This window comes from Molothrus aeneus, chromosome 2, assembly GCF_037042795.1.
Source record: "Molothrus aeneus isolate 106 chromosome 2, BPBGC_Maene_1.0, whole genome shotgun sequence".
NCBI lineage: Eukaryota > Metazoa > Chordata > Aves > Passeriformes > Icteridae > Molothrus > Molothrus aeneus.
Window position 1 is genome coordinate 44,168,419 of NC_089647.1, and position 13,264 is coordinate 44,181,682.

Sequence of the window (13,264 nt, forward strand, 5' to 3'; positions counted from 1 at the left end):
AAAGTGTATACCAGACTTTTTATATAAACTGTAAAAACACATGGGAAATATTTAACAGCATAATCTAGCAGAGATCTTAAACAGAAGGGCCCACTTCTGCCTCTGTGTTATTCCACAAAAATAATTTTACTAGACATGTAGCATTTGTGTTTGCTTCAGTTTCCTCTGGCTCATGACAGGAGACAAAGCAGGCCTTGCTTTCATATTCATGTGCTGCTCTCCCTTGTTGGTTCTATATAATCAGGGCACTATATGCTGCTATGATAAAAGCTAAAGTGCTGATATGAAAAACCAAGCAAGAGCAGAGCAGCTGAGAGAGCTCTGCAGAAGTGGGACTAGATTCAGCAAAAAACAAAAATCTCCTACAGCAGAGACCTCCCAATTACCCTTCCCCACTGGAGTCAAACAGACATGCTTGAGTAAAAGGGTTTGATGCCCCTGTGCTAGCATAATTGTTTTAGCTAATGCCCAACTTTACAAAGTTTGCCAGTAATTCACACCTTTTGGGTTGTTATTGCTTCAGCAAACAGTTCAGTGTAGAAACACATTGCAGTTGCATGCAACCCAGGTGAGAATCAAGACAGATACTGAAAGTAAAACTACACATGAACCTTGCATTAGACACTCATTCCAAAACAACACGTCAACATGAAGGGCTGCAACAGGTACACAGCAGCTCAGTGCCAACATCCTAAACCAACTCTCAAGAGTCAAATTTTGCCTTAAAGTTCTTACCTAAAGTATATGAGCTTCTTTTTTTTTTCTTTTAAATTAAGGCAATGAAATGGCTACAGTTCCTAAAGTTCATTTTCGGGGAACAAAAATATACATCTTTTTTTTTTTTCTCTGAACTTTAGGCAGCAGAACATAATGTAAAAACCTGCATTGCATTAAACCTGCAATGTCAGGTTGATGTAGAAAAACAGAACTAAACACAAGTTAAAATACCATTTGGTTTTTCTTCCCCGTTGGAACACAAACTCAAACTTTAAGAGAGGAAAAATAAAGCTTAAAATCAGCTAAACTGTTTAGAGCTTTATATGTATCTGCTTCACACTCTAACATGATTTTGGGTAGAAAAGAAATCTGTATGTTTACATGACCACTCATATTTTAAACCAGCGCAGGGGGAAAGGCACTGCATTTATTTCATTGTGCCCATATCTGTTTGCACATAAATGGAAAAAAACTCAATTCAGATTTTCTGTTCATTCTCTTCCACACCCAAGTATGACAGATTGCAGCTAACACATAATAGCAGAAGCTGATTCAAAGTTGACCTCTCCTATTCCGTGGTGTTATGTTCAAACTTCCAGGCTCTCTAGAATCTGAGATGGCTGCAAAGAACCCAGAGACAGGTACAAGATTTAGTCAGCATTCAGCATTTCTCAGTGCATTTTGCAGAAAGGGTCTAAATTAGGCATAGAGTTTTGTTGTTTATTTTACACAGAGAAGTCCACCAACATTTGCCATAAATTCTTCTAAACTCTTTAAGAAGGCCATCTTCTGCTTACGGTCCAGTGTAGGAGGAGTGCTGCTTGCAGTAAGCTTGTTGAAGGCATCTGCTAACCGCTGGTAAATTACTGGATCTTGTTGAGTTGATAGCAATGTTTCAACTAACTCTGAATATTCAGCCTGTTAAACAAACATTAAAAAAAAAAAGAGAGAGATACAATATATACAACTTCTCTCATCAGAACACGATTCAGAATAAAGGCTGTGACAGAAAACCATCAGTGCCTCTTCACCTGTCCTCACAGCCTTTCACCTACCTCTAAACCAGATAAAATCCTTCAACCAGGGTGAGTATTTTCTAAGGCTAAAGAAGTCTTCAAAGCAAGGCACAATGCTTTGCAGTGCAGAGTAAGTTGAGAATTTTAAGGCAAAGAGCCTTCTGGCTCTTCCTTAGCATAGGCTTATTCCTGCAGACTGGACTGTTTTTTCTTGATGCCTGTCCCATATTCCATGCCAATCATCTCCTCCCACAGGTTCTCCATTTTCTAGGGTTCCTTCCCTGGGACAGAGAGCTTAGATTCCTTTCTAAGAGTATCCTACTTATTCTCATGCTTATTTAGACAGAAAAAAAAAGACAAAAACACCTGAAGCAAGTCCAAAGGGACTGAGCTCTGGGAGCGCATGTGAAGGACACTGGAGTCAGAACGGCAGTTCCCTCCATTCTACCCATGAAGGGTTGGGTCAGGGTAGACACAGTAAGAATTTGTCACCTGTGGGTGGTATCACAGGGTCCTTTTCTTTTACACGTTCATGAGTCCCTCTTTGAGGGATAAGGGCTGCTAACAAGAGCAAGGATCCATAGGACAAAGTGGCTTAGCAATGTCTTTGCCAAAGGCTTGCCAAGCCGGCAGGAAGGGCTTTCAGGGGCTTGCTGAGGGATGGTGGTAACAACTTGCAGATGAGTAAAGAAACAGAGACTGAGAGCATTAAGAACACAAATGTGATGGGTTTAAAAGTGCACCTCAAAGGATGAAACAGGCTGAAAGGAGACCAATCTGAAATGTCTGTGTAGAAGTGTGTTCAGCTTTGGAAACAGAAGGAGCTAGAGCTTCACGTGCAGGTTCAGAGCTGCAACATTACTGCAGGCACTGATATGTGGTGGGACAGGTGGCATGACTGGAGTGTTCCAAGGGACAGGCGGAAGCTGGTTAGAGCTCTCCAGGGCAGAAGATGACAGAAGATTGACACTTCTGTGAAAAGGCAGCTCAAATGAAAAATGCTTTTCTACAGACTGGGCAGCAATCTAGTTGAGTGCTTAGGAATCATGATCAGAGGAGAAGCAGTAAAGAGGACATCTTTTGGAGTGAGATCTCGTTACAAATCCCCAGAACAGGGCTTTTAGTCATCTTAAAGCAACTTGAGGAAGTTTCCAGATCAGACTTACAAGAGATTATCTCCCTGACATTTGCTCACATACCAGATGGGCTACCCAGGGGTGTGACTTTGCATCTGCTATTCACAGCTAGTATGAGCTGGTCATGGATGTGGTAATTAATGCCAGCCTTTCAGTTATCATTAAATAGTGGAGTTAAAGATTCCCAGGAAAGCCAGGAAAGAGGGCAGCCAAGTACAGGACCTGGACCTCATGAGACCAGATGTCACCTTCTTCAAGACTGGTAGGTGGGATCCTGTGGGAGTGAGCTCTGAAGACAAAAAGAGCTCAAGAGAGGTGACAGGTCCTAAGGATAACCTCTTCCAAGCACAAGAACAGATACAGAGGAAAACAATAAGGCCACTGATTCAGCTAAGCAGGGACTTAATGACTGAACTCCAGCACAAGGGCAACACATGCAGGAAATAGAAGCAGGATGAGCTAGAAAGGAGGACAGCAGAAACACTGTCCAGACAAGAACAAAGACAGAAAACTAAAGTTCAGCTAAAGCTGAATTTAGCAAAGGACAGCAAAGACAACAAAAGCAGCTTCTATCAGTACTTTAGGAGTAAAAGAAGGAACAGGGAAAATATGCATTCTATTGCTGAATGGAATAGATGATTTAAGGATAGTAGACAAGAGGTAAGGCTGAAATAATCAATGCTTTCTTTTGCCTTGGTCTTCACTGACAGGTTTTACCAGACCTTTGTGACTAGAGACAGAGTCCAAGGAGGAGACGAACTATGCATAGCAAAGAGGATCAACCCAGGGATCTCTTGAGAAATCTTGATGCAGGCAAGCTCATAAGACCTGACAATCTACCCAAGGGATCAGAAAGCTGGCTCATGTCATTCATTACTGGCTGCTGTCTATCATCTTCAAATGACTAAGAAAATCATGAAGCAAGTACTCCTGGAAGTTATTTCTGGGCATGTGAAAGTCAAAAGATCCAAGGGAGTGGCCTGAAGTTGCGTCAGGGGAAGTTTATGTTGGGTATTAGGAAAAGGTTCTTCACCCAGAGGGTGGTTGGGCACTGGACCAGGCTCCCCAGGGAATGGTCACAGCACCAGCCTGACAGAGTTCAAGAAGTGTTTGGACAATGCTCTTAGGCACATGGTGTGATTCCTTGAGATGGTCCTGTGCAGGGTGAGGAGTTGGACTCGATGATCCTCATGGGTCCCCTTCCAACTCAGTATATTCTGTGGTTCTGAGAACATCTAGTGTGGATTTACCCAGGTAAATCATGCTTTACCAACCTGTCTTCTTAGACAAAATAACTTACATCTATGGCTAAGACAAGTGCAGTGGATACCTAAGGTAAGCAGGTCTTCAGCAGCTGTGTACTGCACCCTTGCAACCAAGGTAGGATTTTATTGTCTTAATGGGTGAGAGCTCTCATCTGGACCTTGTCCTGTTAAATATTTTAGTCAGTGACCTGGAGAAGGAGGGGAAATACACTCTTCTCCAGTCTGGGGATGAAACCAAACTGGCAAGTGCAGTCAGTGCATTCAAGGGCAGGACTGACATTTAAAGACACTCAGGCTCAGCAAGGACAAATGCAAAGACCTGCAGCTAAAATAGGCAGACCTCCTGAGGATGCCCCCTTTCAAGCCAAATGATTCCATGATTTATGAGGTGCACAAGTAATAACCACTCTCCTTTAACAAATGACTTCTTTTCAGGGTGTATCTGAATACCATACCTGATGCAAACACACTAATGTGTAGAATGCTTCACCTGCTGCAGTTGTCATTTCTGTGTTGTGCTTCTGAAGTACCAGCATATCAAAAACCATCTGAAATCAAGAAACAGAAGCAGTTGTGTAAGTGTAAACTTAACTTTCCACTTTATCAACATTTGCTGCTGAAGCTCATCTTCACTTCTGATACTAACAATGAACATTTATTACAAACATCCAAGGTTGTTGTTTGCTTTGTTGCCCCCATTTTTTATTTTTGGATTTAGGTACCATAACTTTAGAAGCCCAGTCTCAGCTTAACAGCATAAATTCACATCTCAAAGCACTGGAACCTGTTGTTGATTTATATCAACTGTTCTTCAGAGAAACATGACATCACTTGTATTTTTCTCTAAAAGCTTTAGATATACCAGAGAAATAATGAAAAAAGCCTTTGCTCTTCCAGAATAAAATACAGAACTTTTCCTCAAGTTTTGGAGACTCCTATAGCTCACAGAAAGTCAAACAGGGAAGAGATTAGTAAAGAGGATTATTATAATTTTAAGTGGAAAGTCAGAAATAAGGAATGAAACTATGTTAAGTTAGAAGATACATAAAGACAAGATTATGCAAGTTTTTCATTCTCTCATCTTGTCTGATGAAAGCATTTAATGAGCAATCCTCAGAAATCCCAGTCAGTTTGGTAAGAAAAGATGTCTTAAGTAAAACTGAAACCTATACAAAATCAGAAGACAAGCACACAGATTTCACAATTACTTTGTTGCCACTTAGTAGGAACCTAGTTGCTACCAGGTCACCCCAAAATTCATTAAAATGGATGGTCCTAAAAGTAAAGTACTGAACGTGACACTGAATTAAGAAAATGCATAATTCATTAGATACACTGAATAAATGACAGCATTTCCTTTCTAGTTCCCAGCTATGCTCTTTTTCATGCCTCTTCTTTTAATACTCTATCCAGCCTCCAGTTCACAGAAGTCTGGAAGCCTTCTGTTCACAGCTTCACCAGAACTGCTAAAACTGTCAATCTCAAGTGCAGAGCATGGATATAAAAATTCCATTCTGAGAGGCTCAGGTCTTTTGTTTACTGGCAATAATAGATTCGTTCCCTCTACACCTCCATCCTCTTTTGTCTAGATTCTAGTCTGGTACCTTCAGTTCTTCATGCCTTCTTTCTTCTTAAACTGACACTTTTTTTTTTTTTTTTTTTTAGGTAACAGGCTGTTTCTTACTATATGTATTATCCTGATTAATCTGGATAGGATCACTGTTTGGCCTCTGGATGCTACTTTTATGCAAAAAATCAAAGTAACAAGAAACATAGATGCCTTACCTTAAGAAAGTGCCTTGTTGCTAGAAAAAGAGTTGAATCTGTTTCTTGTGCTTTTGCACACTGTTCTGCTAATGGTGTTACAGCCTCCAGACAGAGCTGGCAAACCTCTGAGCTCATTCTGATAATGGATGTTAAAGAATTGAAGTCAAATTTCAATTAAATGGTGGTCAAACTACCCAGTTGTGACACTAGAAAATACCTGAAATGCTTGTATGTTTCAAGGCTTCTTTTCACTACAAAGCTGCTAATTAAAAAATCAAATTTAAAAAATGCTAGGAAAAAGGGGGGGGGAAGGATTCCAACTTCATTACTTTTTTTATTAGCTACATGCCCTAAGGTAACATAACCCTCTCTGACATAACATTTTCAGAAAGAGTCCCTTATGGTCAAGATCATCTGTTTCTGACACGTGCCACAGATTAGTGAAAATGGTACTCCCATTATGAGAGGGAGAGCCCATTGGCACCCTGACAGGAAATGCTCTGGAGCCAGCCCAGTAGAACAGCAGCAATGTTTTATATTACCAGCTGAGAGACTAATTCAGGAATAGCTTTGGGATACCAGCTGAAGGCTTATGAAGTTACACACTCTGAAATGAAGTAATGGAGGAGGCAGGAATGGCTGCCAGAAAAAACTTACATGCTAAGCTACTTAAAGGCTGCGCCCAAGCACCTCAAGTCGGAGGCAATTCAGCTAATGTTGGAATCTCAGTGGACACTACAGTGAAACTCTCAATCCCCAGAGAGCAGAGTAAGAGTCAATTACTGATATATAATTATACACGCAGATATTGATAGGAAAAGGAAAAAAAAGATATATTTAACAGGTCCTTATAAAAGCAACTTAGATTTTTTTTTAAAAAAACATTCCCAAGAGCTATAAAGGATACGATGACATCCCTAACTCCAGTGAGTACATTAGGCTCTTAAAGAGGTCCTCTGGAAGTTGTGGAATCTTCTCAGGGAATATCTCACATATGAAAGTGATTAATTTATAATATTGATTACACAGAGATGGAAACTGTCAAAAGAAAAGCATGGTATTTTTAGATTCAATCACGTAACTATTTTGGCACAATTTTCAACTGTACAAAGAGACAAGACTGATGATGTGCAATGAAGAAAAGAATTTTAGCAGGAAACTTGAGTCATTAGAATGGCTACAACTTTATATAAATACAAACACTGTGGTACAATAAAAGACAATTCCTAAAGATAAACAGTAGATGGTGGCAGTCTGGTATCTGCTCTACACAAATTTAAGGAGTTTTATTTCAGACACAGACAAATCTAGTCCTGTGGGGTAAAAGCCTCGTGAGCATTTGAAGCACAATTAAGGGGCTCCCAGGGTAGATCCCTCGCTTTGGTCTGATCTAAAATGGATGTGGATCTTGTGCTCAGCAGGAGCTACTGGATGAGAAAGTATGTGGAGAGGGGACAGTTGAGACACCCTCCTGAAGTGTTGCCCTGCTTCCAAGTAAAACATGAACACAGCGCAACAATGAAATGCTGCTGTGCAGTTGTTTCATATTTTACTGTTCTACTGACAAGCTGCTCATGCCTATGATTGACAGCCATCTGTATTGTGGAAATAAATAGTTACTTTTAACCCCCAGCACTATTTATGCTTCTTGTCATATTTCTGACACTATCAAAGAAAGAACTCTATGAGCCACATTTCAAGTTTGGCTGTTGATCTGCACAGACTTGCTTTTAGAAGTAAAGTTTTGTTTAGGACCTTCAGATATACATTTTCTCAGCTTGCAGTATTTGTTTTCAAAGAGTATTTAGAACTATGGAAGAGTTATGTACATTTATGAAGTCTAGAAAATTCAGCTTATGGAGGTGGAATGCATAGAGGAACAAATTCTGGGGAATTCATTACTATAAAGCTTTCATATTCTAGCAGCTCTGTGTAAAAAATATACTTACCTTCAGCAGATCTTGTGACATTAGAGGCAGAACGAGATTAACCCCATATAAGACAACATCTGCTGCTGATACAGATCTATTTGTAACTTGCCCAGGCTCATGTCCTCTAAATACTTCATCTACAGAAAAGAAAAAATATTTTGTATAAAAGGAAGATTAAACATATTGAAGAAACAGTCCCATTTCTTTATAATACAGACATTTTAAAAAATAGGACTAGTCCCCTCTCTCCAAACAAAATCGTGAGGCACTGTATTAAAATAGAAACTTAGTGAGTGGAGGCTGTCACATCACTCTATATTTATATTCATTAGGACTAAGCATTTCATAATCACTTGTACCAGATGGCATGCTAAACCAGAACACTTCAGATACTGAGGGCTCCCTTCCATTACAGAATATTGCATTTGTTTCTAGTGGTAGCTGCTTCATGCCTGCACACATAAACACATAGTGAGTAAAATATTACTGCATTTTTATACTTTATATATATATATTTACATATGCTTTAATATATTTTATGAACAGAAGGAGAAAAAAATGGGAGAGCTAACAGAGAAAGTTCAGCAGTTAGGATTTTGTCAACTTTTCTCCAGTTACAGGTTAAGGCCTACATTTCCCATCAACTGGCAATGACCTTACTTTTATAATTCCTGCATTGAGTCAGAAGCAGTATGTAGAAAATTCTCAATAGATTTGATCTCTAGGCATTGCATCTAGGTTTTATTCACATTACTTTGTTTCATGGTAAGTGTTTTCCACACAACTAACATCCAGATCTCAAAGCTAATACTTTACAAAGCACTGGGTTATCCATTTAATGGACAAAGTCTAAATTTGCTTCCATACTCGTGTTGTGCATGCATGATGAAAAAAAATGATGTACTGCATTTTGGAGTACAAGATTCTCTCTTTCGATATATACCTCAGAAAAGCAATGAATATCAAAACATGCTTGGTTTCAAATTGAATCTGCCTGGCTTCTTATCTGTGCAAAGTATATAGAACATGGTGAGATATGAACCATGCAAATGTCATTTGCAACAACTGCAATTCTAAATGGCAAATACACAAAAGAAAGTAACAGGTTGGAATACAAGAAGGAGCCCTTAAGGACACCCACAAACCATAAGGCATGATCTGTGAAAGAGGAATACAGAAGACCCTCAATGATGGAATTTTAATGACTCAACATTTCACAAAAGTTGAATCCTGTACTAAGAAGACCACCCATCTGCTCTCTTGAGCTACTTTACTACTCCAACTTCTCTATGTGCTTTTTGTTTTGTGCTGCTGGTACAACATATTCAGACTTGCAATTACATTCAGATTTCAAGCTGTTTCATACATCCACAATTTATTTTATGACAGCAATAATAATTTCAGATGTTAGAATATAGTGAAAAGTCCTTCTTTGCTACTTAAAATAGCAATTTCCATATCCTAACCTAGTCAAGCCTAAACTTCAGCTTTTACTTTACATGGACTGAACACAAGCCCCAGAATGGTTCCTACAGTTTAAAAAACAACATGTGGTTCATCAATTACCAATTCCTTAATACCTGTATCACTGAAATCTATGAATTCCTTTGATAGAAGATTAGTGAGAAGCTCCATAATAAGAAGGAGATCCTGATACTGGTCTTCTTCTGCTGTAACATCTATCCGTTGTCGACCTAGATTATTCTTGGAATATACCTGGAGCAGAGTTAGGCAGGCCTCATACAAGTTCATGGCTTTGGCCTATAAAACAATGTTATATAATAAGAAAACTTCCACATGCTAAAAGCTAAACATCTTGTTTTAAGATGGCATTACTTGGTAGACAATAGACAAAAATTTCATTTCAGTGTATGATCACTTTTGTACCAATTGTACACAAAATCATCAGGAACACAGCCACCTTAGACAATAAGAACACTTATAGCCATATATTGATGTGATACTGATTGAAAAAGCAAAAGATTAATTTTCTGAATTCCTCAGTCTTAACAAAAATCCAGACAAGACTGGTTTGGGACAGACTGGCATATCTCACTAATCTCACAAACTAGATTACCAACAAAATCCCCTGGGACACACTTTAAATTACAGAAGTTTAGAGCCACAAACAGTGTTCGGTTTGCGTATACCCAGTTTGGAATGGGCAGGAACTCTTCCAAATTTGAAAACAAAACTAGCCAACAGTGCTAAGTGCAAGATGCAAGTGCAATGCACAAACTCAGAATTTTAAGTGTTAACTTCTTGGGATCTATTAATGCCTTGCCTAGGACTAAACCAGTGTCTCTATGGTAAGTATTTGCCACATAGAATACTGCTGCAATTCTCCTGGACTAGACTTCAGAGAAGTTTGATATCGTTATAAAAAAGTACACAACATAGTCTGTCTTCTTCTGCCACCCATGCATAGTGTTTGACCAGTGATGAACTGTGGTTAAATTCATAGGTAAAAAACCCAGTCTAAATGTCCTGCTTTTAATCTTTGCAAGTGTATGTTTTAAAACAAGGGAATCCTTTAACAGATGTGTCTATATAGTCTTTCTCTCTATAAAAATCACTACATTTTATTTTGTTTAAGGAATAGCACTGTATACACATTTACAAGCATGCACACACACTCTGCCCCCCTCCTTCCCCTCCTGGCTGAATTTACCTCTCCAAGATAGCAAATTTGTTTATGTGCAACTTCAACAAAGACTTCTATTATGAGATTAACAGTCTCTGGTGTGTTTTTGTATACTTCCATTAATCCAATGCAATTATTAAGGAAGTCCATTAGGAAATTGAAGAGAATTGCTACGTTATCAATCTGGGTAGCCTCAGCAATGCCACAGAGCGCTTCTAATGTAGCAGTGATTTCCTGCTTCACTTCCTCCTCCTGGCAGATCTGCTGAAAGTTTTCTTGGTTTATCACATTCAAGAATCGCTGCTGAAGTGGCTGAAGAACCTTGAAATTTTCCAAAAAAGTCACATTAGGATAAGCATACTATTACATGAGATATGAGGTTTAAATCACTTAGCAAACTGATTCGTGTACTGCCATGCCAAAAGCAATCACTTCCAGTTTCCAATGGCTCAGTTATGTCATTATCTGTCACATTAATGCAAGCAGAAGTGGTAGTGAGCAGTGCCTCTCACTGTCCATCATGACCTGCAGGCAGGTGTCAAATGAATATTTTAGCTAATTTTGTAGTGTTTAAACAAATGACAATTACTTTCTCTGGCTCAAAGCATTTTATTCCCTTCAAATTCAGCATTAGGGGGAAAATTGTTACAGCTTATTAATGGAACCATTAAGATTAATGCTCACAGTTATCTTTGCCACATTAAGATTCTCAATAGCAAAATCACTTTTGTCATCATCTGTATTTTGAATTTAGAAACTTCCACAAAAATAGTTGATTTTTTTTCCCAATTACTTCCACTGCATTGCAGTTTTACCTTAACTCTCTAATTTTGTAGCTCTGCCAATAAAAGCATGTTTTTATCAGAAGGTCAATGCTTCACAAACTCAAATGGTGCTTCTTGATGCCATTTCAGCTACTTTCTAGCATCAGCCTTTCTGGTATTAAATATCTGAGCTTTAGTGGTGCCAGGGCACAAAGAGCTGGTCAAGACTCTTCATTATGTTCCACATCAGCTTTTTACTTACTGTCATTACCATTAAGTGATAACAGAATAAATCATAATACCATAAAATTAAAATGAAAGGAAGAAATGTCCCAGTGCAAGGGAAATTTTTAATCTTCCATAATAGTCTTTTTCAAACATATTGCTCTACTGTCTGTCTCACAAACACTTCAATTAATTATTAGTGGCTTCTTTTTGGGTTGAGAAATTTTAGATACAATTTAGATACAAGAGATACAAGTATTGACCATCAAACAGAGAATAATTTAAAAAATCATCAGTATTAAATATCAAAATATGTTATACAAATTGATTTTGTGTCACTATAAAATTCCCTAAACTAACTGGCTTATATAGAGGCAATAGAAGTATCAAAATAGCTTACCTCTGTCCAGTATTGTTGCTTTGTTTCTGTATCCATATGAGCAAAACCTCCTAGAACTAAAGCTTTCATTAGTGTTCTCTGCACAGAACTAGACAAATAGTGAAGAGGAGGGCTTCGCCTTGCAAACTGTTTAGCTAAATTCCACCAGTTTTCACACTGAATAACTAAGTTTGCCCTAAAAGAGGGGAAAAAAAATTCATTAAAGACTTCACAAAATTGTATGAACAGAGCACATCAGGTTTCTAGCAGTTGCCAGAATTTTTTGTTGCTATATTTTTAAAATTCCTTTATTCTGAGGCTAAATTGCCTTTTGATTTTCATCTTACTAATGCCTCAGCTCTCAGATTTCTAAAGTATATACTCGGAAAATAAATCAATTCATACAGGAGAAAAGCAAGGAAGTGCTTTAGTTTTACACACATACACACACAAGAGTTAATGGACATATTGCATGGATTAAAGCTTAGTCTCATTACTTCATAATAAAATAAGCAATTTATTCCAAAACTAGCTCCTCTGGGGTTTAATTTTTTTAAAAAGAAAAATCCTCAAGCATTTTAAATCCTCATACTTCAGAACAGTCTTTCGATTGCATGTATAATTGCATGTCAATTGACATAAATAAAGCATTCAACAACTTCCTGCTTCACAGTTTGCAATATCAAAGAAAACTTATTGAAATTTGACTGAATCCACAAAATCCTGTATTTAAAAACATAATTTAGATTTAAAAACATATTTCATACTGGCTTAGCCAGTATCTGAACTCCTAATCAACAAAAATTAACAGCAACATAAAAATCCTTGCAATAAGAGTGGAGACCAGGAGAGTTTTCCTTTCTCACTGTTTAAAAGTGAGACACAAAAGTAGGGAAGGAGAGTGCACTTCTAAACAGTAATAAAAATTAGGTGATATTTTGTCAAATACAGGTCTCACTCCTCAGCTTGTCAGACAAGTTTGTGATGTTTTTTTGCAGTTATAGTATGTTACTAAAGTAATTTACAGAGGCATGAATATGAAGTGTCCTATATCTGGATTACTGTGGCCAAAAAACTTTAAAGGAAGCAAAAGAAACTTTTTGACTTCCAGAGGTATAGCAACTTACCGCTCTCTCCTTTCCACTAATGTTACTAGCAGCTGTACAGTATCATTTGCAAGGTCCTGCTCTGAACTCCACACTGCCAGGTTACTGATCACTTTTTCTAAAAGGTAACCCACAATCCACTGGGAACCCTCTGTATCAGCACCAAATGCTGTACTAAATGGCAGACTTATCTATAAGAAAAGCATTAAAATGAGTGAGTTTTACAGAAGCCAGAACTCAAAAGTGTATGGCAATCATTGTAAGCAAATTCTTTTCAGGCTGTCACTTCTTTCCTACTTAAATTACACAAATGT

General features: G+C 38.1%; 1 protein-coding gene across 1 annotated transcript in view; it reads right to left on the reverse strand.

Moving 5' to 3' along the window:
- Positions 1-1,124: 1,124 nt before the first annotated feature.
- The window catches only part of XPO4 (exportin 4), a 52,093-nt gene continuing 39,953 nt past the window's right edge, over positions 1,125-13,264 (reverse strand). The window contains exons 15-23 of the mRNA XM_066571768.1: positions 12,972-13,141; positions 11,866-12,040; positions 10,504-10,797; positions 9,413-9,593; positions 7,851-7,969; positions 6,809-6,939; positions 5,920-6,037; positions 4,590-4,682; positions 1,125-1,635 (exon numbers count right to left, since the gene is read on the reverse strand). Of these exons, the coding sequence (XP_066427865.1) occupies positions 1,438-1,635; positions 4,590-4,682; positions 5,920-6,037; positions 6,809-6,939; positions 7,851-7,969; positions 9,413-9,593; positions 10,504-10,797; positions 11,866-12,040; positions 12,972-13,141 (1,479 nt within the window). The 3' untranslated portion in view covers positions 1,125-1,437. The remainder of the gene's footprint in view (positions 1,636-4,589; positions 4,683-5,919; positions 6,038-6,808; positions 6,940-7,850; positions 7,970-9,412; positions 9,594-10,503; positions 10,798-11,865; positions 12,041-12,971; positions 13,142-13,264) is intronic.